General features: G+C 38.7%; 1 protein-coding gene across 1 annotated transcript; it reads right to left on the bottom strand.

Annotated features, from left to right (window-relative positions):
• Positions 1-3,043: 3,043 nt before the first annotated feature.
• On the bottom strand, positions 3,044-22,987 carry LOC132557774 (pre-mRNA 3'-end-processing factor FIP1-like). The gene is made up of 16 exons (XM_060222300.1): positions 22,921-22,987; positions 18,797-18,827; positions 17,827-17,893; positions 17,088-17,185; positions 16,447-16,502; positions 15,886-16,029; positions 14,363-14,481; positions 12,752-12,812; positions 12,063-12,222; positions 11,437-11,573; positions 11,136-11,201; positions 10,031-10,064; positions 9,185-9,262; positions 8,496-8,576; positions 4,304-4,426; positions 3,044-3,577 (listed from the first exon to the last, which is right to left on the bottom strand). Exons 1-16 carry the CDS (start codon positions 22,985-22,987, stop codon positions 3,442-3,444), a joined length of 1,458 nt encoding a protein of 485 aa, XP_060078283.1. The 3' UTR covers positions 3,044-3,441.
• Positions 22,988-22,989: the final 2 nt, after the last annotated feature.

A 22,989-nucleotide genomic window follows, 5' to 3' on the forward strand; every position in this document is an offset into this window, starting at 1 on the left:
CTGCTTGCCTCCCCTTCCTCCCTTGTGACCCCGACCACCCCGTCCCCGAGAAGAGTGCCCCCCTCGAGAAGTTGAGGTAACAGACGACTGAGCCTGAGGCTGAGCCATCTTAGGGCCCTTCTTAGGCTTGCCTGGGCGCTGCACCCGTCCAGGCTTAGGCTTAGCCCTAAGTTTCTCCAACCGAGCTGAAGCTGACTTGTCATTGTGGACTCTGTCCATGACAGAGGAGAGAACCCCTCCAAACATTTCAGAGCCTGACAGGGGAGCAGTCATGAGATCCGATATAAAAGGCTCTCCAATAGTTAGTCTTGGCTTCAAGACTGAAGCACGACGAGCCAGGATGAAATCAGTCAAAACTGCCAGAATGAGCGCAGTCCCATCCATGTGGGCCCGGTTCATAGCCTTGCTGAGTTCAGCAAAGAGCTTAGTCTTGTCAGGTAGGCTCTCCTCCGAACGAGAAGAAGCTACAAACAAAGCAGAGGAAAAAGAATCTGCATAAGCCAGCACGTGAATGGCAAGGCGAAGCAGTCTTTCTATCCGACTATGCTCTTTGGGAGACAAATGAATCATGTCATTTGATCTTCCAGGCCAGCAGTGGTCCAAAAGAAGGTCCACCTTAGCTGGATTAGATTCTATTGAGGGGTCGTGAACTGCATATCGAGAAGGATTGAACCCCTCAATATCATTCACCCCCAAAAGCAAACCGGAAAGATCCTGCTTCCTATTAGCAGAACCTTTGGCTTGAAGAACCTTCTGAATCTGGGCCAATGCTGAGGAAACCATAGTACCCTCCGCCAATGACCTACCTGATGCCCTAACCTCAGGCTCTGAGGGAAGAAAGGCACTTAAAGTAGAAGTCCTCTCTGGAAGACCCGAAGCCGAGGGAGGAGGGCAAAACTCCACGCCGAGGAGTGAAGCAACCTCCAAACGCAGGCTGCAGAAGGAATCCAGATTCCTTTCAGCCTGGGAGACTGCAAGGACTGACTCGGTGTCAGGAGAGTCCACCTCGGAGTCTGAAGACTCCTGACAGGAACCCTCAACTTGGACTGCTGGGAGCCAAGAGCGAGTCTCCGATTCAACATCAGACCCAGCATCCAGTGACAGAGTGCCCCCATCATCAGGTAAGGCCTGCTGACCCACAACCTCAGCCTCTGACTCCTCACAATCCATGTCCTCAGACTCATCATGATCAGACTGACGGCCTAAACTGGAGACAGACCTAGTCACAGACTGGTCCGGAGTCTCCAATCTTCTAACCTTAGAGGCAGAAGAAAGGCCAGCACTAAGATTAGCAAAGTTGACCCTATGCTTAGACCTATGGGAAAGCGAGGTCTTATGGGTGTCAGCCGAAATCTTTGAGAGACGGTTAAGCCTCTTAGATTTGTGTTGGCGAGAGCGAGAAGGGGGGGACCCGACTCAACACCAGGCTGGTGACAGAAGGCTGAGGTACCCCAAGGTTGGCCTGAGTAACCAAAAGGGGTCTGACCATACCCAGAGTATGGAAATCCCAAAGGCTGGGAAGGGCCCCAGCATTGGCCATAGCCAGAATACTGGGGGGGAGGCAACATACTGGAACCCACAGGACCGGGAAATGAATTGCTCCCTACTGGAGACATGCCTGTCAAGTATGGCCGATAATGGCCAACACTGTCAGGAGACTGCATATAACCACCAAACCTGGGTGCAGACTGAGGAAAGGGGTAAGGTGGGGGTTGCACAGGCGCTCCCAAGAACCCCACTGAGTCAGGAGCTCGAACTGGTGGAGGACCAGATAGAGGTAAGGAAGACTGAGGAACCGAAGGGTGCAATACCCTGGAACCAAACCCAGATAGTGGGTAGTCAACCCCAACACCAGGAAGTGAAACCAAGTCACTCCATGCTCTCCAGTAACACCGTCGTAACTGGCAGTGCCCGGGTCGCATGACTGGCCTGTTCGGTAGCCATTCCGCTAACGGAGATGGTACCTGGACACTCGCTCCCTTCGACTTCCACGGAAATTCACAAGTGAGTGCCCTTCTGGAGCACGATAGGAAACCCTAAGGACCCTACCGTCCCAGAAATATGATCGTGAGTAGGCTCCTCTGTAGCCAAAGAGGACCTACCACTAGGAAGCAAAATTACTTCCCCCTCCGGGGGTAAAATGGCCTTACTGCCAGGTGGAAGGCTGACTACAGCTCCACTCTGTGCTTTTGGACGCTTACTGTCTGCCCCAGCCTTAATACCCTTTTTTCGGGTGACAGACTTATGGGATAGTACCTTGTCCCACAAGGTATCTGGCCAAGCCAAACACACGGAACAAGGTCTATCCCGGGAGCAGTCTCGACAGGAAAGACAGAAGTCATGGTCATCCCCATCGAGGATGACATGACTGCAATCTCCCTGACGAGTTTTAGAAGCACTCTGCCCCTTCTTACATGTCATACTGCTTGGCGGGCAGCGACCAGCAACGCACGAGAAAAAGAAATATCGAGTGAAAAACACCGAATAGTTGACAGCAGTAAATGGTAACAAAACAAACAGTAGGAGACACCGAGAGAGCCTTCTACACAGCGGTATCGTAGCGTAAAACAGTCCACGTGTGCGGTAACCAACCAACACAGAAAGGCCGAAAACGGCAAAAACAGGGACTGACAACACAAACCACGAAGAAAGACCTGTCAACAATAAATGTAAGAACCAAATACAGATACTGTACAACACAAATAACACGTGAAACACTAAGAAATGCCTGAAAACCGTAGAAGAAATGTCGCTCCTCAGTCGGTGATGGCTGCCATAAGCGGAAGTGAGGTTTTGGGTCATGCGCGGTGCGTTCGTACCAAGCATTAAGGGTCCTCTCACGGGATATTTATTTTCTTTGTTATGTAAATTATGGGCTGCCGGTGGGAATACGTTAACTAATGTTAATACTTAGAACAAGGGAGTTAACCCACAGTAACATTTAGAACAAGTGGTTAACCCACTGTAATATTTAGAACAATGAACTTAAGTCATTGTAACAAGGGAGGTAACCAACTGTACCATTCAAAACAAGAGAGTTACATTGGCATTACACATTTATTCAATGATATTTTGTGATGTACTGTAAAACATTTTGATATTATACAGTATGCAAAGCTACAACAACGAAATTGTTTCCTCATTATATTCTTACCCACATTAACAAACTGAATTATTTTCAGAAATATGCTTCAGGTGATTCTTCAGAGGAAATGTATAACTGTTGATATCTTACTGATCATCTTTGTATCTATGTCACTATAGTCAATTTTCTCACAGAAAATTACAGAAATAACTTCCTTTGAGCAGATTTCCTTGAAACAAACCATGAACTCCAACAGAACTTGAAGCTAGAACTTTTGTAATCTGTCCTGTTAGGACATGGAGCTTTTGGTAACTGTCCAGTAATGTGTATAACATGATATCGTTCATCAGCATTGTCTATTCTCCTTTTGCCATGTCATCCTGACTAGGGTTAGATGGGTCGTAAGCATCATCATCTTTGTCTTTCTTAGATTTCTTACTTTTCTTGTGTTTAGAACGGTGATGGTCAGAATCTTCATCATCTCGGTGTTTCCTGTCACAGAAAAGAAATCACAGCCAATTAAAAACAATACTACTGACACTTTGACTTCAAAATTATATTTTACTGCCAAACAAGTTGCCTTCCAGCTTACACTACAAATGGAAGCCCACAAGGACGTTTACTGAGGGATGAACTCCTAGCACATATGGCAAACAGACACTTCATGGAACAGGGTTTTCCATAAGAGCCGGTCGCCAGCCAATTTGACCGGCTACTTTGATCATTTGACCGCCTACACCAATCCAGTTCAGTAATAATGTTCCGTACATGACTACACGTACACGGCAGGCCAGCCTCCTACTTTCACTACACAGCCTACTACTAACAAAATTATGGAAAACCCTGATGGTAGATGACTCCATACCTATTTACGAGTATGTACGATTGAGAAAATCCAATCCTGGCCGTCTAAGTGAAAGGAAGGGTGTTGCCAATGCACCACCATCAAACAGTTAGCACTACTCAGTGTTATTACCAGGTTAAAACCTTCCATTTCTCATAACAGTTATCAACATTTACATAATAAATACTTCATGGTACATGTAGTTGATAACATTATAAAAATAAATTCTGCTAGATGGTTTAAAAATTTGAAATCCTATTTTAATATCCTGAAAAATATAATTTATATTTGAGAAAACTACATATATACTACTAAAAATACATCTTGTTTTCTTCAATTTTTTAGTCAAGAAAAAGGAAACAATGATACAGCACCTTCTTGATCTATGCTTTTCATCTCTATGGCGGTGATCTCTCGGCCTATCTCTTTCCCGTGACCTTGACCGGTCACGATCTCTGTAGCTGTCACGATCACTTCGGTCTCTCCAATAAGTATCCCTAGAACATTACACAAATTGTATGATTGATGAAATAATTGATAACTTGCATCTAAAAAAACACTAACACTGTAGAGTATGTTTATAGTTTCTGTTGAACAGATAATTATTTGTAATGGCAGAGTATCACACAGAAAAGCCCTGTAAAAATTAAAGGTGTAGTTTGACAGCCATTCAGTAGTCAACAGTAAAACAAAATTACAGGTGTAGTTTGACAGCCATTCAGTAGTCAACAGTAAAACAAAATTACAGGTGTAGTTTGACAGTCATTCAGTAGTCAACAGTAAAAACAAAATTACAGGTGTAGTTTGACAGCCATTCAGTAGTCAACAGTAAAACAAAATTACAGGTGTAGTTTGACAGCCATTCAGTAGTCAACAGTAAAACAAAATTAAAGGTGTAGTTTGACAGCCATTCAGTAGTCAACAGTAAAACAAAATTACAGGTGTAGTTTGACAGCCATTCTGTAGTCAACAGTAAAACAAAATTACAGGTGTAGTTTGACAGCCATTCAGTAGTCAACAGTAAAACAAAATTACAGGTGTAGTTTGACAGCCATTCAGTAGTCAACAGTAAAACAAAATTACAGGTGTAGTTTGACAGCCATTCAGTAGTCAACAGTAAAACAAAATTACAGGTGTAGTTTGACAGCCATTCAGTAGTCAACAGGAAAAAACGAACAGGTGTACACCAACAGTACATGTAAATCTTAAGTGGGAAATTAAATCTTATTTTCCTTGAGAGAAACATCACATTCCAAAGCATATAACAATGACAACATATAGTGTAAAATTTGCAGCAGAATGTTTAACATAATTTTCCTATTAAAAATAGACTGCACACCAATTTCAACAGTCCACCTCAGCATAATTTCATTACTCATATCTGTTCTTTATGTTTATTTAATCTTCATCTTGATTAAATAACACATTCTACAAAAATTCTGTGTTCATAACACATATCAATAATGAATCACCTGTTTAGGCAACAACATATTAGATGGAAACCTGAGTTCAGAAGACATGTCATAGACAACTATAGAGAAATACAGAAATACCACAGCAGGGAGCAGGGAACCAGGGTACCAGGTCATTGACAGTCATGCTATACAGCCAGCCACCACAGGGACCTTGCTTCCATTGTAATATACAGTACATCTGCACAATCTTCTAATTAAATAATTCCTTTTATGTAACAGATGTCATTATCCATTTCAATGCCTCCACCAGGATTCAAACCAAGGACCTCTGGCTTACTAGTCTTCTGCTCAACCGACCAAGCTGACAAGAAGTTCTCATTAGTCGAGCAGTATAATGCAGCTAGTATTTACCTTGGTTATATTTACATAATACCTCTAAACATAATCCTCTTCAGATTTATTATGTGTACGAGTTGTCGTGGAGTAGCGTCAATTTCGGACATGCTGACAAGTGCCGAAATGACTGTTAGCGAATAGTAAAACCATTCGGCTACGCTTATTTTATTACTTGGTCATAGATGTGCGAGAGTCTAGACTCGTACACATATCACACCTTTGTGTATTTGTCTGATGAAGGTGACAGCGTACGGATCGTACTGGTCACCGAAACGTCACATATTAGCCAGAAGAGAAGACGGAACAGTGAAGTTATTGGTCTACAGGAAAAAGACCCACACAGACCAATACCTCAACTTTAAATCCCACCACCCTTTACATCAGAAGTTAGGGGTCGTACGCACGTTGCTCAATCGATGTGAGACCATAGTCACAGAACAACAGGACAAAATTCAAGAGCAGAGCCACATCATGAAAGCAATGAAAAATTGTGAATATCCGGAATGGGCCCTTAAACGGGTACAAAAACAGTGTCAAAATAAAGAAAAAAACAGAAAAAGACCTATGAAAGATCAAAACAAAACAAAAATCCAGGTGGTCATCCCATATATAAAGGGTATATCTGAAACCATCCAAAGGATATACCGCAACCATGGCATAGCAACAGCCATGAAGCCCCACAAGACGCTTCGAAATATCCTAGTCCACCCTAAGGATAAGATAACCAAAGAGAATGTCGCAGAATGCATATACAAGATCGGGTGCAAAAACTGTGACACGTCATATATTGGAGAGACTGGAAGGCGATTCGGGGTTCGCCTTGGGGAGCACCGGAAAGACACCGAAAGACAAGAGGAAAAGAAGTTCACCCGATCAGAGAGGAAGCAGTCGGAGTCCCAGATAAACAAATCGGCAATCACTGACCATGCCATGCAGGAAAACCATGTGATTGACTGGGAAAACTCAAAGGTGCTCGATAGGGAGAACCATCTTCTGAAGCGACAGATCAAAGAAGCCATCTGGATACGCCGCAGCGGGGCAGTTCTGAACCGAGATGAGGGGGCTCATAGACTCTCGCACATCTATGACCAAGTAATAAAATAAGCGTAGCCGAATGGTTTTACTATTCGCTAACAGTCATTTCGGCACTTGTCAGCATGTCCGAAATCGACGCTATTCCACGACAACTCGTACACATATCACACCTTTGTGTACATGCTTTACTGGCCATTTGTCTGATGAAGGTGACAGCGTACGGATCGTACTGGTCACCGAAATGTCACATATTAAAATTCCTGGTTGTGTATAAAGAATCTTTACATAATAATTTATTAGTACCTGTTTATGAAGTTTCATGTAAAAACTGAGTTTATGATTATGTGCAAGGTTTCAAATGCAGTTACATTGAAACGTATATTTGGATAGAATTTTTTTTTATCCTATTTCAAAAAAACAAAACAAAAACAAACAAAAAATATTGGTTCAGTAAAATAAATGAAATAAATAGTTGGATTTACCTTTTTTGTCTGATTACATTTTCAAGAAAAAAAAACACAGAAAACAATAAACTTGTCGAAACCTAATTACATGATGTTAAAAATATTTCAATGGCATGCACACAACATTTCACTTTTAACCATTTTTTAAAACATAGTCTTATCCATCAATTGACATCCATGCCAAGTAAGAATGTAATGTTCATTAAAGTTAATAGAATGGAGTCTTGTTGGCATACTTTGGTGGTTATTATGCTTATAATCAGATATAATCAGGTTTTTTTTTGTTTCTATAAGCAATTTGAAAATCATGGTTTTTTGTTTAGCTCAAAGAAGTACTTGATGACCTCCAACTTGTTGCAGTGACATCTTACTTGTCAGGTAGTGATGTGATCTTCGGTCAAATCACACATGATTTGTATGTAACCATCTGGGGCAAAGGAATAAATGAATGAATGAACATTTTGCTTGTATGAAATTGCAATTTATTCTACAAAAGTAACAATATTCCTTAACCCAGTTGAATTGCCTACACAAGTTCTACAACAAGATGCTGATAGATAACTATGCACTGCCAAAAAACAGTACTAAACTCCTGACAGCAAAACTTTCCATCACTTTCTGTGAATATGCAATACAGAAGTGAAAAGTATTGTATGAAATACTGTTTGCTTTTTTTGTATAATATAATGCAAGTCTTCTATCATTTACAACACAATTTATTGTACTCTATTGAGAGATTGTGTAGAGCAACCCAAAGCCTTAAGAATCCACAATGCAAAAAACAAACCTGTTGCGGTCACGCCTGCGAGCACGACTATAACTATAGTCTCGTTCACTGCGGGGGCTATTTACAGTAAAGGAAATGTTTGAAAGAGAACGGAAAGCACAAGTAGAATTTAGCGTGGTTAAAACAGGCATCTTGGTCTTTTTATGAAGACGACAACCATTTGTAAATCATATGTTCAAAAGAAGCCACATATAAACCTAAAACAATACATGTGGGAAAACTGATCCAAATAAATGGGTTTGTGATAAAAATCTAGAGATATGATACCTAGAAGCATTAATCTTGTCAGTTACTTACGAGGTACCGGTTACATTCATATTCTGATCTAGCTGTACAGATGTCATACATTGTCGTATTATATATATTATCTCTGTTAGATACTAACCTGCTAGATTCAGATCTAGCTACAATGCTGTACAGATGTGATATATGGTTGTATTACATGTATATTTTGTGTCAAAATACTAACCTGCTGTATTCAGATTCTGATCTGTCAGGACTGCGCTCCCTACTGTAGTCACTGCCCCATCTGTAACCACCTTCTTGACGACTGAAATATCAAATTGTGCCAAACTCAGTCAAACTTATTGAAATAGAGGATCTTACACAAGTTTCTATTCCACAGAAGATTAATCAAACAAGTTTGATCCCCTCCTCCCCATCCCAATCTTATCGAGACAAAAATACCAGATTCTGTTCATTATGCACCAAGCATTTGTGAAAACAGCATTTTAATGGAATTGGTGATACTCTTGCTTATTCTGTTATATAAATATATAAACTTTATTTATTTTACAACAATTGCGAAACAAGTTATGTCAACTTATACTAATCACTCTTGTTGGCCCGGATGTAAGCGTGCGAGGGGTCTTATTGTGGGAGGAAACCGGAGTACCTGGGGAAAACCCACGTGGTCGGGCAGGTGACCCCTTACCTTTTCACGTCCATTCCGGGAATCGAACCCCGGTCGGCTAGGTGAAAGGCGAGTGCGTTACCACTGTGCCACCCAACCACCCTCTGTTCTTTAGTGACATCATTATAAATATGACACCATGAAGTTTTCATGTCACTAATGAAATAACCAATCACAGTAGCTACATCAATAACAATGTAATAATGTGATAAGAAATGTTTCTGATACATTCAGCATACACTTACTTGTTATCCCAAGGATTGGACTGGTTATAACTGGATGTATAAGTTGTATGGGATGAAAAATTCCTGTCATCATAATGACTACAAGAAAAGTAAAGGACCAATTTAATCCTTTTTTTTTTTGCAACTCAGTGATTAAATTGAAGCTAATTATAATTGATATTCATGACAAACAGTAGAATTCTTTGTGTGCTATAATTGATATTCATGACAAACAGTAGAAGTCTTTGTGTGCTATAATTGACATTCATGACAAACAGTAGAAGTCTTTGTGTGCTATAATTGACATTCATGACAAACAGTAGAATTCTTTGTGTGCTATAAGTGATATTCATGACAAACAGTAGAAGTCTTTGTGTGCTATAATTGATATTCATGACAAACAGTAGAATTCTTTGTGTGCTATAATTGATATTCATGACAAACAGTAGAATTCTTTGTGTGCTATAATTGATATTCATGACAAACAGTAGAATTCTTTGTGTGCTATAAGTGATATTCATGACAAACAGTAGAAGTCTTTGTGTGCTTTAATTGATATTCATGACAAACAGTAGAATTCTTTGTGTGCTATAATTGATATTCATGACAAACAGTAGAAGTCTTTGTGTGCTATAATTGATATTCATGACAAACAGTAGAAGTCTTTGTGTGCTATAATTGATATTCATGACAAACAGTAGAAGTCTTTGTGTGCTATAATTGATATTCATGACAAACAGTAGAATTCTTTGTGTGCTATAATTGAACACACAGTCTACAGCAAAGCTCATTGTAATTGAAGGCATGGAACAAAGCACAAGGAAATTATTGTAGTTTTATAATTACACATCTTACACATCTACTTACCTTACAGATGTCTGTCCTGTGGGCGGGTAGTAGGCTGGAAAGCAAAGAGTGTAATCATAAAATTAATGTGACAATATCATTGTACCTTTAATAAATCACCACTTATTTACAAATTTGTATCACTTGTTTTTTCCTCCGTTTACAGGTCTGAATGGCCTGGAGTGTCCGTCTCAAAACCTTGGTTTACTGTTACAAGAGTACTCCTGTGCAAAACAATATCTATACATTGTAATATTTACATTCATAGATATGTGGTTAGTACACCAAATTGTAGTATATAGGACTGTATACAAGTTACAGTGATTGGGTCTGTGTAGGAATAAAGGTAGATGTCTGCACTGAAAGCAAATAGGACTGCTGATAAGATTGTTCTTTTACTTTATAAAAGGCCTTTACAAAGTAACTTCACAAAGCTATGAGATTATGACAGAGCACATTCATGGCAAAACACATGTTTTGCAACCAAATCTTTATCACTGCCATTACATATACAAGATTACCAAGTTTGTCAACACTGTCTGCTAGACAATTCACACATGAAATCTGATATAAAAAAAATGTCTGTTCTGATCACTATCCTTTACAGACAGGGGGGATATCCATCTATAATTCTCATAGTTAATCCATTCTAAAAATCACATCAATCCATTCTACGACACAAAAACCTATACATTTTTGAAGAATGCTAGACACATTTCTTCGGCAAATCCAGCTGACTGAGAGCTGCATCACTTGTTGATCTGATATCAAAACATATTCAAAACAAATGATCATTATTTCACATGACACGTAGAACTAGATCATTTCATCTGTTCTTGGATTTGAAGACATCAGTATTTGGTTAAAAGGGAAAATCAAAATTAAACACTTATCAGACGGTAGTATACACTCAATAAGAATATGATTTGGGTGAAAGATAGATAATTTTCTCGTCCATTCATTGCATAGAAATCAGGAAAATAACAGTAATTGTATGATGAAAATATTACATAGGTTATAGGCAAACAACTTGATTGGAGGAAAACCTGGCAACGTAAATGGCACCACCTCTTCATATAAAGATAGGTCTGATATCTGTGTTGGCCCCAAAAAACTATAAACTTACCCTCAAATTCCACAGGAGGAAATCCAGGTGGAGGAATACCTGGTGGGACACCTGGGGGTGCTGGTCCTGTAAAGGGAGGTAACTCTTGTCACAATAGATCAATTGCAATCTAAATGCACTCTATAATGTAACTTTACAAAATGAAAGTACACTTACTTGACCATAATAGTTCTGTAAGAAGTGGGGAGAAAGTAAAGTGTTCTATTATGAAATATTTATGTTGTAAGTCCTTTCTTTTTGGTGTAATGTACAAATACAGAACACAAAACAATTTATTTCTTGATTCAATGTAAAAACCTACCTGGAGGTGGATGCATGCCTGGGGGAAGTGTCATGCCTGGAGGTGGTATAGAGTAGTCCGGCATAGGGGGCATCCCCTGGGTAGGGTGTACAGACATACCAGGAGGAGGTACTGATGTGTTATAGGACTTTCTGCTGCTGTAGAATATACATACATAATTTTTATGTAAACTCCTAATCCATTTACAAAGTATAGGTCTGAAAACCCAAATTTACAGAATTTAACGGCGTATTTGTGAAAGTCCTTAACCTAATAGTTCTAAAGCAGCACATCAACTTGTATAGTAGGGTCAAGAAAACTTTAATTACAGGTGAATTGATGGAAATATGCTGACCATCATTTAGTTACAAAGATCAGTAAGTAACAAAACATCAAGCCATAATCCTTGGCTCTTTCAACGACTTTTTCAGTTGTTCGCAAATTACCTTGACACAATTAACAGACCCTCTTTATAGATTATTATGTTTTCACAAAATAAGACGACCACTGGTATTAGGTCCTTCATGGCTAATCATATGTGCATAAATTACTCGGTCACAGGTATTGTGTATCCCATGGACTGTTCGTTCACAAATTACCCAGCTACAGGTATTGTGTATCCCATGGACTGTTCGTTCACAAATTACCCAGCTACAGGAATTGGGTCTCCCATGGAGGACGAGTCTGGTCGTCTTGAGTCTCTTGCTGTGCTGCCAATAACATCAATTGTTCCAGCCATCTTTCGGGGTGTCGGATTTGTTTTGCCGCGAGAACCAATCACAGGAACTGTCTGTGGAGTTTCTGTACCTGATGTTACACAAGTATTCAGGTTTAAAGGTATTATTTAATCAAAGCGCAGGGTATTAAAGCTTTGTTGTACATCGACACAATAATCATTATTTAAAACATAAAATTGAATCATAATTAGAATTATCAACCAAACGTTTTCAGGTAGTAAAGACTTCGCTCATAAAGAAAAATAATTAAACTTAAATTGAAAAGGAATATCTCTCCCAGGAAACTCATCATCAGAGATGTGAAAAATCATTTAAAAATTCAAAACAGCCCCAGGTATTTATCAAATTCAAATTGTTCCTGAGAGAAAGCAGGAACTTGACATTTTTTATATTTATATTCCACAAGCATATACTCATCAGAAAATCACAGAAAGGAAAATATCAACCAGATATCTGTAACATCCTAATGATTGGGTGTTTAGCTGGGAGAGTACTTATATACTTAATATACTTCTATTGGTGATGTTTGAAAATAACCAAATACAAGGTAATCCAACAATGATAAAGAAATTTCTATCAGTGTCACATGGATTACATACCTGGTGGATGTAACACATCCTTCTTTTCATTTCTGTTCAAAGAAGATGTTGGCTGATGAACCTAAAATAAGAGAGATATGAATACATTAGATTTCCCACGATATTGCAAATATTGAATGATAAATTGGAATTAATTATCATAAAACAATTTTCCAGAAAGTTATGTTTCAAGGTTTATACAGAGGTAAAAGTTTCTAAGTATCTTCTGAACATTAGCCCTACAGCAGTCTGTGGTTGACACAAGCCCTACAGGAGACTGTGGTTGACACTAGCCCTACAGGAGTCTGTGGTTGACACAAGCCCTACAGGAGTCTGTGGTTCACACAAGCCCTACAGGAGTCTGTGGTTTACACTAGCCCTACAGGAGTCTGTGGTTCACACTAGCCCTACAGGAGTCTGTGGTTGACACTAGCCCTACAGGAGTCTGTGGTTGACACAAGCCCTACAGGAGTCTGTGGTTCACACTAGCCCTACAGGAGTCTGTGGTTCACACAAGCCCTACAGGAGTCTGTGGTTCACACAAGCCCTACAGGAGTCTGTGGTTCACACAAGCCCTACAGGAGTCTGTGGTTCACACAAGCCCTACAGGAGTCTGTGGTTCACACAAGCCCTACAGGAGTCTGTGGTTGACACAAGCCCTACAGGAGTCTGTGGTTGACACTAGCCCTACAGGAGTCTGTGGTTGACACAAGCCCTACAGGAGTCTGTGGTTCACACAAGCCCTACAGGAGTCTGTGGTTTACACTAGCCCTACAGGAGTCTGTGGTTCACACTAGCCCTACAGGAGTCTGTGGTTGACACTAGCCCTACAGGAGTCTGTGGTTGACACAAGCCCTACAGGAGTCTGTGGTTCACACTAGCCCTACAGGAGTCTGTGGTTGAAACAAGCCCTACAGGAGTCTGTGGTTCATACTAGCCCTACAGGAGTCTGTGGTTCACACAAGCCCTACAGGAGTCTGTGGTTCACACTAGCCCTACAGGAGTCTGTGGTTGACATTAGCCCTACAGGAGTCTGTGGTTGACGCCAGCTCTACAAGAATCTGTAGTTCACATTAGCCCTACATGAGTCTGTGGTTCACACAAGCCCTACAGGAGTCTGTGGTTGACACTAGCCCTACAGGAGTCTGTGGTTGACACTAGCCCTACAGGAGTCTGTGGTTGACACAAGCCTTACAGGAGTCTGTGGTTGACACAAGCCCTACAGGAGTCTGTGGTTGACACTAGCCCTACAGGAGTCTGTGGTTGACACAAGCCCTACAGGAGTCTGTGGTTGACATAAGCCCTACAGGAGTCTGTGGTTGACACTAGCCCTACAGGAGTCTGTGGTTGACACAAGCCCTACAGGAGTCTGTGGTCAACACCAGCTCTACAGGAGTCTGTGGTTCACATGAGCCCTACAGGAGTCTGTGGTCGACATCAGCTCTACAGGAGTCTGCGGTCCACACAAGCTCTACAGGAGTCTTGTTCACATGATTCCTACAGGAGTCTTGTTCACATGATTCCTACAGGAGTCTTTGGTTGACATCAGCTCTACAGGAGTCTGTGGTTCAGACGAGCTCTTCAGGAGTCTAGTCCACACCACCCTTTTTTAAAACCATGACTATTACTTACATAGATTCTGGTCACTGATCCTGGGTTAGCATCCATTCTGTGTCGTCTTTGTTTTTCACAGTACAAGCGCCATGAGTCTTCATTGAAGCCGTAGTTGAAGTAATCTGTGATGTCTGCACCTAAAATAACATAGGGAACAGTATTTGATCAACCATTCTTGTAATGCAACGCTGACACTGTTGTCAGTATTTTCTGCACCACTCGTGTCCTTCAACATTCATGTTCATATCTCTGACATAGTAAAACAAGAGTACTGCAAAAGGTTCAAAAACACACCACACATCACTAAATCTCAAACAAGCAAACAAGGGTGGTTTCACCAACAGGGAAATACACCCCAGTATCTTGATATTTTAACAAGAAATAATATCTTACAACACTGCACAAAAAAATGACATAAGATTTGATTAGATTAGATCTGTAACAAATAGTTGACATCTAAATTGTTTAAAAAAACATTTTTTTCTCCAACATCATGTATGAAGTCTTGTGGAAGTAATTAATTATAACCAATATATATATGATGGTTTCCATCAAACGAAATTTCAAATGAGTTTACTAATGCCTTTCAACACTTAACATTAGATGTTGCATAAAAAGTCCCAAATGTTCGAAAAAACATACTTTTTCCAAAAATATCATTCATTCCGACATCCTTAAAGTAATACATTAGCCCCAATGCAACCCTCAAACCAAATACCGGTACCCTAGAACACATTCAATAACAGCACCAAACACTTAACATGGACACCAACGCTGACACGGACACTAACGCTGACATGGACACCATCACTGACACGGACACCAACGCTAACAACAATGCTGACATGGACACCAACACTGACACAGACACCAACACAGACATTGACACGAACACTGACACGGACACCATCGCTGACACGGACACCAACGCTGACACAGACACCAACACAGACGCGGACACCAACACTGACACAGACACCAACACTGACACAGACACCAACACAGACACGGACATCAACACAGACACGGACACGAACACTGACACAGACACCAACACAGACACAGACATCAACACTCACACGGACATCAACACAGACACGGACATCAACACAGACATCAACACTGACACGGACGCCAACACTGACACGGACACCAACACTGACACGAACACTGACTCCAACATCAACACTGACACAGACACCAACGCTGACATGGACACGAACACTGACTCCAACACCAACACAGACACGGACACGAACACTGACACGGACATCAACACTGACACAGACACCAACGCCAACACCACAGAGACAACATAAGCTCCAGTGGAGAGGCCAGTTCAAAATGCAAACTGTTGATACAGATGAGAACTTGTAAACTGTTAGGTGACACCACACGATCAATGATACATTGCCATAAATCTGAATATACAGAATATAAATCCTATCAATAAACATACTGGCCGATTTCATGCAAACAAATCCATCAAGTGCAAGTAAACTTCAAAATGTAACGGAAAATATGTATGAACTATTGAATACCTGGTTTTCTCCAGGGTTTCTCATCAGCCTGTAGTCCATCCAGATCAAATTCATACTGGTTTACTCCGTTGATAGTTCCTGGAGTTTCCAGGTCAACCCCCTTTACTGTGGTTGTTGTTCCACTCTGGGACTTGGATGCAGCTGCTGTTTACAAAAAAAAAAGATAAACATAAACATGTAGGACTCAAGGTCAACTTCCTTATGTTCTCTAAATGTGCTCACATACCTCATATACATGATTCCCATCAATCAAAGAAAGAAAATAAAGGCTATCTATTTGACCCCAGGACTCCAAAATGTATTGCTTACATCAATGATTCAGTTTCCTGCCTATTAATTTTAGGAAAATTCAATTCAAGTGTGGTATACCCTAAAATAAAATCTCAAGTCAAGATGTTCAGGTGAAGAAGCTCTTATTTGCTTTTGACTTACAAGTGATTCATTTTTGTAATATAGCTCATTTCAACAATCTGGTTAAGTTGTACTTGGACATTTGAGAATGTACAATTGTTGTTAAATATGCCCCACAGTAGTAAGAAGCTGTCATTATCCTGTACTGACCTGTCCCTGCTGGTTTTTGATAGCCACCTTGTGCTTTAAATAAGTTTCTGGGAGCTCTGAAACAATAATCAAATTCTGATCAGTATGCTGCTGATACAGCTCCTTCTAGTAAACAGAGCTAATCATTAGTGTATGGTTACCCTGTATTATTCTATCGTCATACTTGTAAGTATAAATAAGGCTTACATCACATTTTAAATTCATTAGAACAGCAAAATCACAACCATACATTTTTTTTTTTTAACTCTTTGCTTGATAAATAAAAGAGATGTTTTCGAAAGCTTACAAAAAATAGTTTTCAATTGGTGCTTATCTCCTTCATTATATCAAACTAATGAATCTCATCCTGGACAATATTACAATTGATCCAGTAAAGGTTCAAGGTGAATGGTAACACAAAGCTCATACATAAGGAAACACTCATTCAAAAGTTGAAAACTTTTTTTATAAGGTCACAAAGCCTTCAGCAATTATCTATGTCATTATATAAGAAATAGACATGTATGTACAATTAGCTATGATTCAATCACAAGAATATCTTATCATTCCTCATTATAAATTGGCCGACCTAAATTCAACATCAACATTCTGACTCTTTAACATTTAGTTTCAGCATTAGTCTACAACAGTAAATTATTTACTCGTTGAGTGGAAACGTCTGTATGTCACCAATGGTCACTTGAACGTCGTCGTCAGAATCATCATCATCATCTTTCTCCTGCGATTCTTCCTCACCACTCTGTAAATAAAAATAAATGTTATAGAATTTAGATACACACCTAAGAAATGCTACACTATTTAGTTTGATATTAAAGAAGAAAACACATTTCTACTGTTATAAACATGTTTAAAAATTGCATTATTATCATTCATTATAATGAATTATCATTTAAATATGAAATCTGAAGCAAAGTGGTTGTGATTACTTGATTTAATCAATTAGTCAAATCATCAAAAAAATATAGTGTGACAGACTTGATTTTAGTTCTGAATCAGTATACCACAGATAAGGGATAGCTAGAGAGGAGTGAATAAACTTGACTCTTACTATTGACAGAGAAGTATGACTACAAAAAAGCTTGACATCATCCATCAAACAGAAACAATGGCCACAACCTGATTTCAGCTGATTATCTGCAGTGTGACTAATTTATTTCAGTTGACTGCAGAACAGATAAGTGTGACTACCCAATTTCTGTTGATTGAATATGAGTGTGACTGCCTTATTTCAGTTGACAACAGAGGAGTGTGACTACCTGATTTCTGTTCATTGAATATGAGTGTGACTGCCTCATTTCAGTTGACAATAGAGGAGTGTGACTACCTGATTTCAGCTGACTGTACATGTGTGTTACTACATAATTTCAGTGAATATCTTACCAGCTCTCCTGCTTCTCTGTCTTCCTTTTTCTCCTCTTTGGAAGCTTCTGTTGTCTCTGTAGTGTCACTGAAAGGTTAAATATCAGCAAGTGTAATGATCAGGTATTGTAGATCAGTATCAATGATAGTTTAAATAGTTGTGTAATGTAGAACAGTATCAATGATAGTGTTAATAGTTGTGTAATGTAGAACAGTATAAACAATAGTGTTAATAGCTGTGTAATGTAGAACAGTATCAACAATAGTGTTAATAGTTGTGTAATGTAGAACAGTATAAACAATAGTGTTAATAGTTGTGTAATGTAGAACGGTATAAACAATAGTGTTAATAGCTGTGTAATGTAGAACGGTATCAACAATAGTGCTAATAGTTGTGTAATGTAGAACAGTATCAACAATAGTGTTAGTTGTGTAATGTAGAACAGTATAAACAATAGTGTTAATAGTTGTGTAATGTAGAACAGTATCAACAATAGTGTTAATAGTTGTGTAATGTAGAACAGTATCAATGATAGTGTTAATAGTTGTGTAATGTAGAACAGTATAAACAATAGTGTTAATAGTTGTGTAATGTAGAACAGTATCAACAATAGTGTTAATAGTTGTGTAATGTAGAACAGTATCAATGATAGTGTTAATAGTTGTGTAATGTAGAACAGTATAAACAATAGTGTTAATAGTTGTGTAATGTAGAACAGTATAAACAATAGTGTTAGTTGTGTAATGTAGAATGGTATCAACAATAGTGTTAATAGTTGTGTAATGTAGAACAGTATAAACAATAGTGTTAGTTGTGTAATGTAGAATGTTATCAACGATAGTGTTAAAAATGATTTTACAGTACTTAGAATTAATAAACTATTGTACTTTAACACATAGAAATCTGAAACCTTGAACTATGTAGGTAGTACAGTATACATGTAACAATATACAGTTATTGTAATATATACAAGTGGAAAGTAATAATTACCCATTTGTTTGGGCTCCCTCTTTATTCTCATCTAAAAAGTAAAAATTACATGTGATTATTTTTTATCGAAGTAAATGCATGGTAATTAGACAGTAAACAGCTCCAAAGACAGAGCAATAATTAAACATATGACTTTGGAGAGAAAAACAGGCCAGACAAAGACAGAGCAATACATGTAAGGCTTTGGTGAGGAAAACAGGACAGACAAAGACAGAGCAATACATGTAAGGCTTTAGTGAGGAAATCAGGACAGACAAAGACAGAGCAATACATGTAAGGCTTTGGTGAGGAAAACAGGACAGACAAAGACAGAGCAATACATGTAAGGCTTTAGTGAGGAAATCAGGACAGACAAAGACAGAGCAATACATGTAAGGCTTTGGTGAGAAAAACAGGACAGACAAAGACAGAGCAATACATGTAAAACTTTGGTGAGAAAAACAGGACAGACAAAGATAGAGCAATACATGTTAGACTTTGGTGAGGAAAACAGGACAGACAAAGACAGAGCAATACATGTTAGACTTTGGTGAGGAAAACAGGACAGACAAAGACAGTGATACCTACATGTGAGACTTTGGTGAGGAAAACAGGACAGACAAAGACAGTGATACCTACATGTGAGACTTTGGTGAGGAAAACAGGACAGACAAAGACAGAGCAATACATGTGAGACTTTGGTGAGAAAAACAGGACAGACAAAGACAGAGCAATACACGTAAGACTCTGGTGAGAAAAACAGGACAGACAAAGACAGAGCAATAAATGTATGACTCTGGTGAGGAAAACAGGACAGACAAAGACAGAGCAATACATGTATGACATTGGTGAGGAAATCAGGACAGACAAAGACAGAGCAATACCTACATGTGAGACTTTGGTGATAAAAAACAGGACAGACAAAGACAACAAAAACAGGCACATGTTACTATCACTATTACATTCTTAACGGCCCGTCAACACATAAAAGGTCATTAAACTAAAAGGTAAGAGGCAAATGTTAAAAATTTAACATGGTTATATTGTCACAAAAACTTAAAATAAGTCATATTCTATAAAATAGACCAAAACTTTTCAGATTATCTAGAATTTTACAAATCTGAACAGTTTCAAAAAGGGTCTTTAGACTTGTAATGTTACGATAAAAAGGAACATGTCCTCTTGAATTTGGACATCTTTTCAGGTAACTAGAAATGTATAGGCACACCAACTCAACAGTGAGTTAATCATCTCTGTGAAGACTTAGTGCTGTGCGATATGATTGAAATACCGGTGTACCACAATGTACAGAGGTTGATATAATATACCGGTATGCAATCCCTAAATACTGGTATATCACAATGCTTTAAAATATGCATGTTTATCAGTAATAATTCACTATTTTCACAATATTTGTTCACACAAATAACGTAAATTGTTTAAATGTAAAACAGTCTTACGAGAATGTCATTCTGACATTAATTGTTTAAATGTGAAATGAACACATGAGATTGTCATTCTGTCGCTGCATGGTCTTTGAAGCGCTTGATCGCAATGTTATAATCAAGAATTTTTGTGATTGTAATTCTTGACATACTTATTCACAGTATCGGTGCTACTAAACACCAAATTCTTTCGAAATTTGCACATGAGGTTTGTATATATATAAGATTATCTTAAATCAAATAAAACGAGATATTAAAGCTTAATCATTTTGTAATAATACATTGACATGATCGTACTCAACTGACGTACATAGTCACAATTTACCAGTTTCAGTGAGTGTAAGGATAGGAATGAGTATTCACTTAACCTTCTCTAGAAAAGATATTGTTCGGCTTCTAGTTTGCAGTGCATGTGACACGATAAAACATTCAAAAGTCACCAATTAAGGCATCTCATCAAAACAGGTTACCGGGTGATATATATATTTATTCAAAATTCAATGTATTATTATAATATGAGCTAAAATACGTTAAGTTTGTACATGTTTCGGTATTTAGTAGCACCTTCACAGCATGACGGATGGTGTGGAACTGATAACAAACACGTGCCAAATCCAAAATATGGACACACTTTAAAATGCAAAGGGAAAATGATAAGGTGTCCAAAAACGTTGCTGTGTGTTTACTATGCAAAACATAGGTGAAGTATTCAGGAGGCACAACAAATCTTATCTCACACATCTGTCGCCACCACCCAAGCGTCAACGATACTTTACCTAAAACATCCGTCACCACCACCCAAGCATCAACGATACTTTACCTAAGTAAATATGCATTACGTGGAAACTGTTGAAGAAAGCAGGCAGATTCCACTGAAATTGAATCAGCCTATACACACGTTTGTGAACCTGATGGGCCCTAAATTTCTTGCCGATTCACTTCGGGCCACAGAAATCACCAGAAAGTTAGCTTACTTTATCATCAAAGACATGAGGCCATTCAGCATTGTAAATTCCAAAGAATTTGAAGCCCTGCTTCAAAGTTTAGATACACTATACCAGGCAGAAAACAAATTTCAGATGTCCTTCCCAGCCTTTACAACAAAGTAAAAGGAAGGATATTAAAGGAACTTTCAGAAGGTGAACGAGTATATCAAAATCAAATTGCAATAATCAATTATCTTTGGTAAACTATAATGTTCAAAAAACAAACAAAATAGTTACCAGTAATCAGATCAACAATGTTAATGAATTTTGATAAATTCAATCCTTTAAAACTTTACAAAAAAGCAACATTTATTTTTTTTCAGATTGCTTTAACCACAGATGGTTGGACCTCCAGGGCAACACAGTCCTACATAACAGTGACATTGTGCAACATAACCTGACAGTGGGAAATGAAGAATTATGTTCTACAGACAAGGATTCTGTCTGAAAGTCACACAGATAGGTAACTGATTGTTAGAATTTTGAAAATAACAGAAAAATATATAGAGTAAAAATTCAACATAAAATGGATTAACAAAATATATAATTGATAAAATTGTATATATATAGTAAATTGTAAAGCAAAATAAAATTAAATGTTCAATAAAAATCATGCCAGTGAAAATTTTTCAAAAGAATAAAGAAAAAAAAAAAACATTATAAGATTGAAAATTTATGTATAAGACATATAAAGCTACACTATGTCAAATTTATTTATACGAGTATAAAAAATATTCAAGATACTAACAAGTTATTTTCAGCCGAGAATCTTGGGCAAGTTCTGAGAGAGGCATTAATTGAGTGGGGAATTAAAGGAGATCCTGTTCTACTTATTGTTTCAGACAATGCCAGTAACATTGTTAAAGCCGGCCAGCTATTGAAATGTCAAATACATTTCAAATGTTTTGCTCACACAAAAAAAGTCTGAAAACTAAAGCCGCCAACTGTTTTCTTGATAAAATTAGACCTGTTATATCATTCTTCAACAGACGTACTACAGCCAACGCATTAATGTTGAGTCAAGCAGAACTGCTTTCCCTTCCAAAGCACAAGCTAAAGAATGATGTGCCAATGAGATGGAATAGCACCTACATGTTAAAGTGCTACCTAGAGATGCAATGTGTGGTTGTTGCAGCTCTGAGATCCAAACAGTTGGTCAAGTTTAGTGACAATGATAAAGGAAACTTGAATGATGCTGAGGTCAATCTAGCTGAGGACATAATGGAGTGTTTAGCACCATTGAAAGCCATCACTACTACACTCTGTGATGAGAAGTACATTGTCTATGATTCTACCAACGACCAACTGTCAGTTGAGCCGTTAGATTATCACGCTGGTGACCCAGGATTGTATATTTTCCTTATTGTATGACATTGGAGCCCAACGAAATCCCATGTATTTGGAGTCTCCTATTAAAGATTCGGGAAATCTCAAGAAATACCGGGGGAATAATGTAAAAGGAGCGGGTCGGCGTGGCTTGTAACTAGTGTCAAATACGGTCTCTGTCAGCTGACGGAGCATGCATCTTTGGATTAGCCGGTCGATTATCCCTCTGCAGACCCGTTCGATTCGTTGTGAGGCATTCAACAGCCATTAGTTTCCCGTATTTGTTGTTGCCTTGAATATATATTCAAGCTTGCCTTTTCATCAGATTATTTTGTTGTTATAGCGTTGGCAATCATAGTTAATAAAGATCGAGTTGCGTTTACATTACCTCCATAAAGCCAGGCTTCGTCATCTTCAGCTGCAACTGGCGCCGTGGGTGCTTCTACCGCAGCCATTT

Source organism: Ylistrum balloti, unplaced genomic scaffold (assembly GCF_031769215.1).
Source record: "Ylistrum balloti isolate Yb309-2 unplaced genomic scaffold, AGI_CSIRO_Ybal_v1 Utg370720, whole genome shotgun sequence".
Taxonomy (NCBI): Eukaryota; Metazoa; Mollusca; class Bivalvia; order Pectinida; family Pectinidae; genus Ylistrum; species Ylistrum balloti.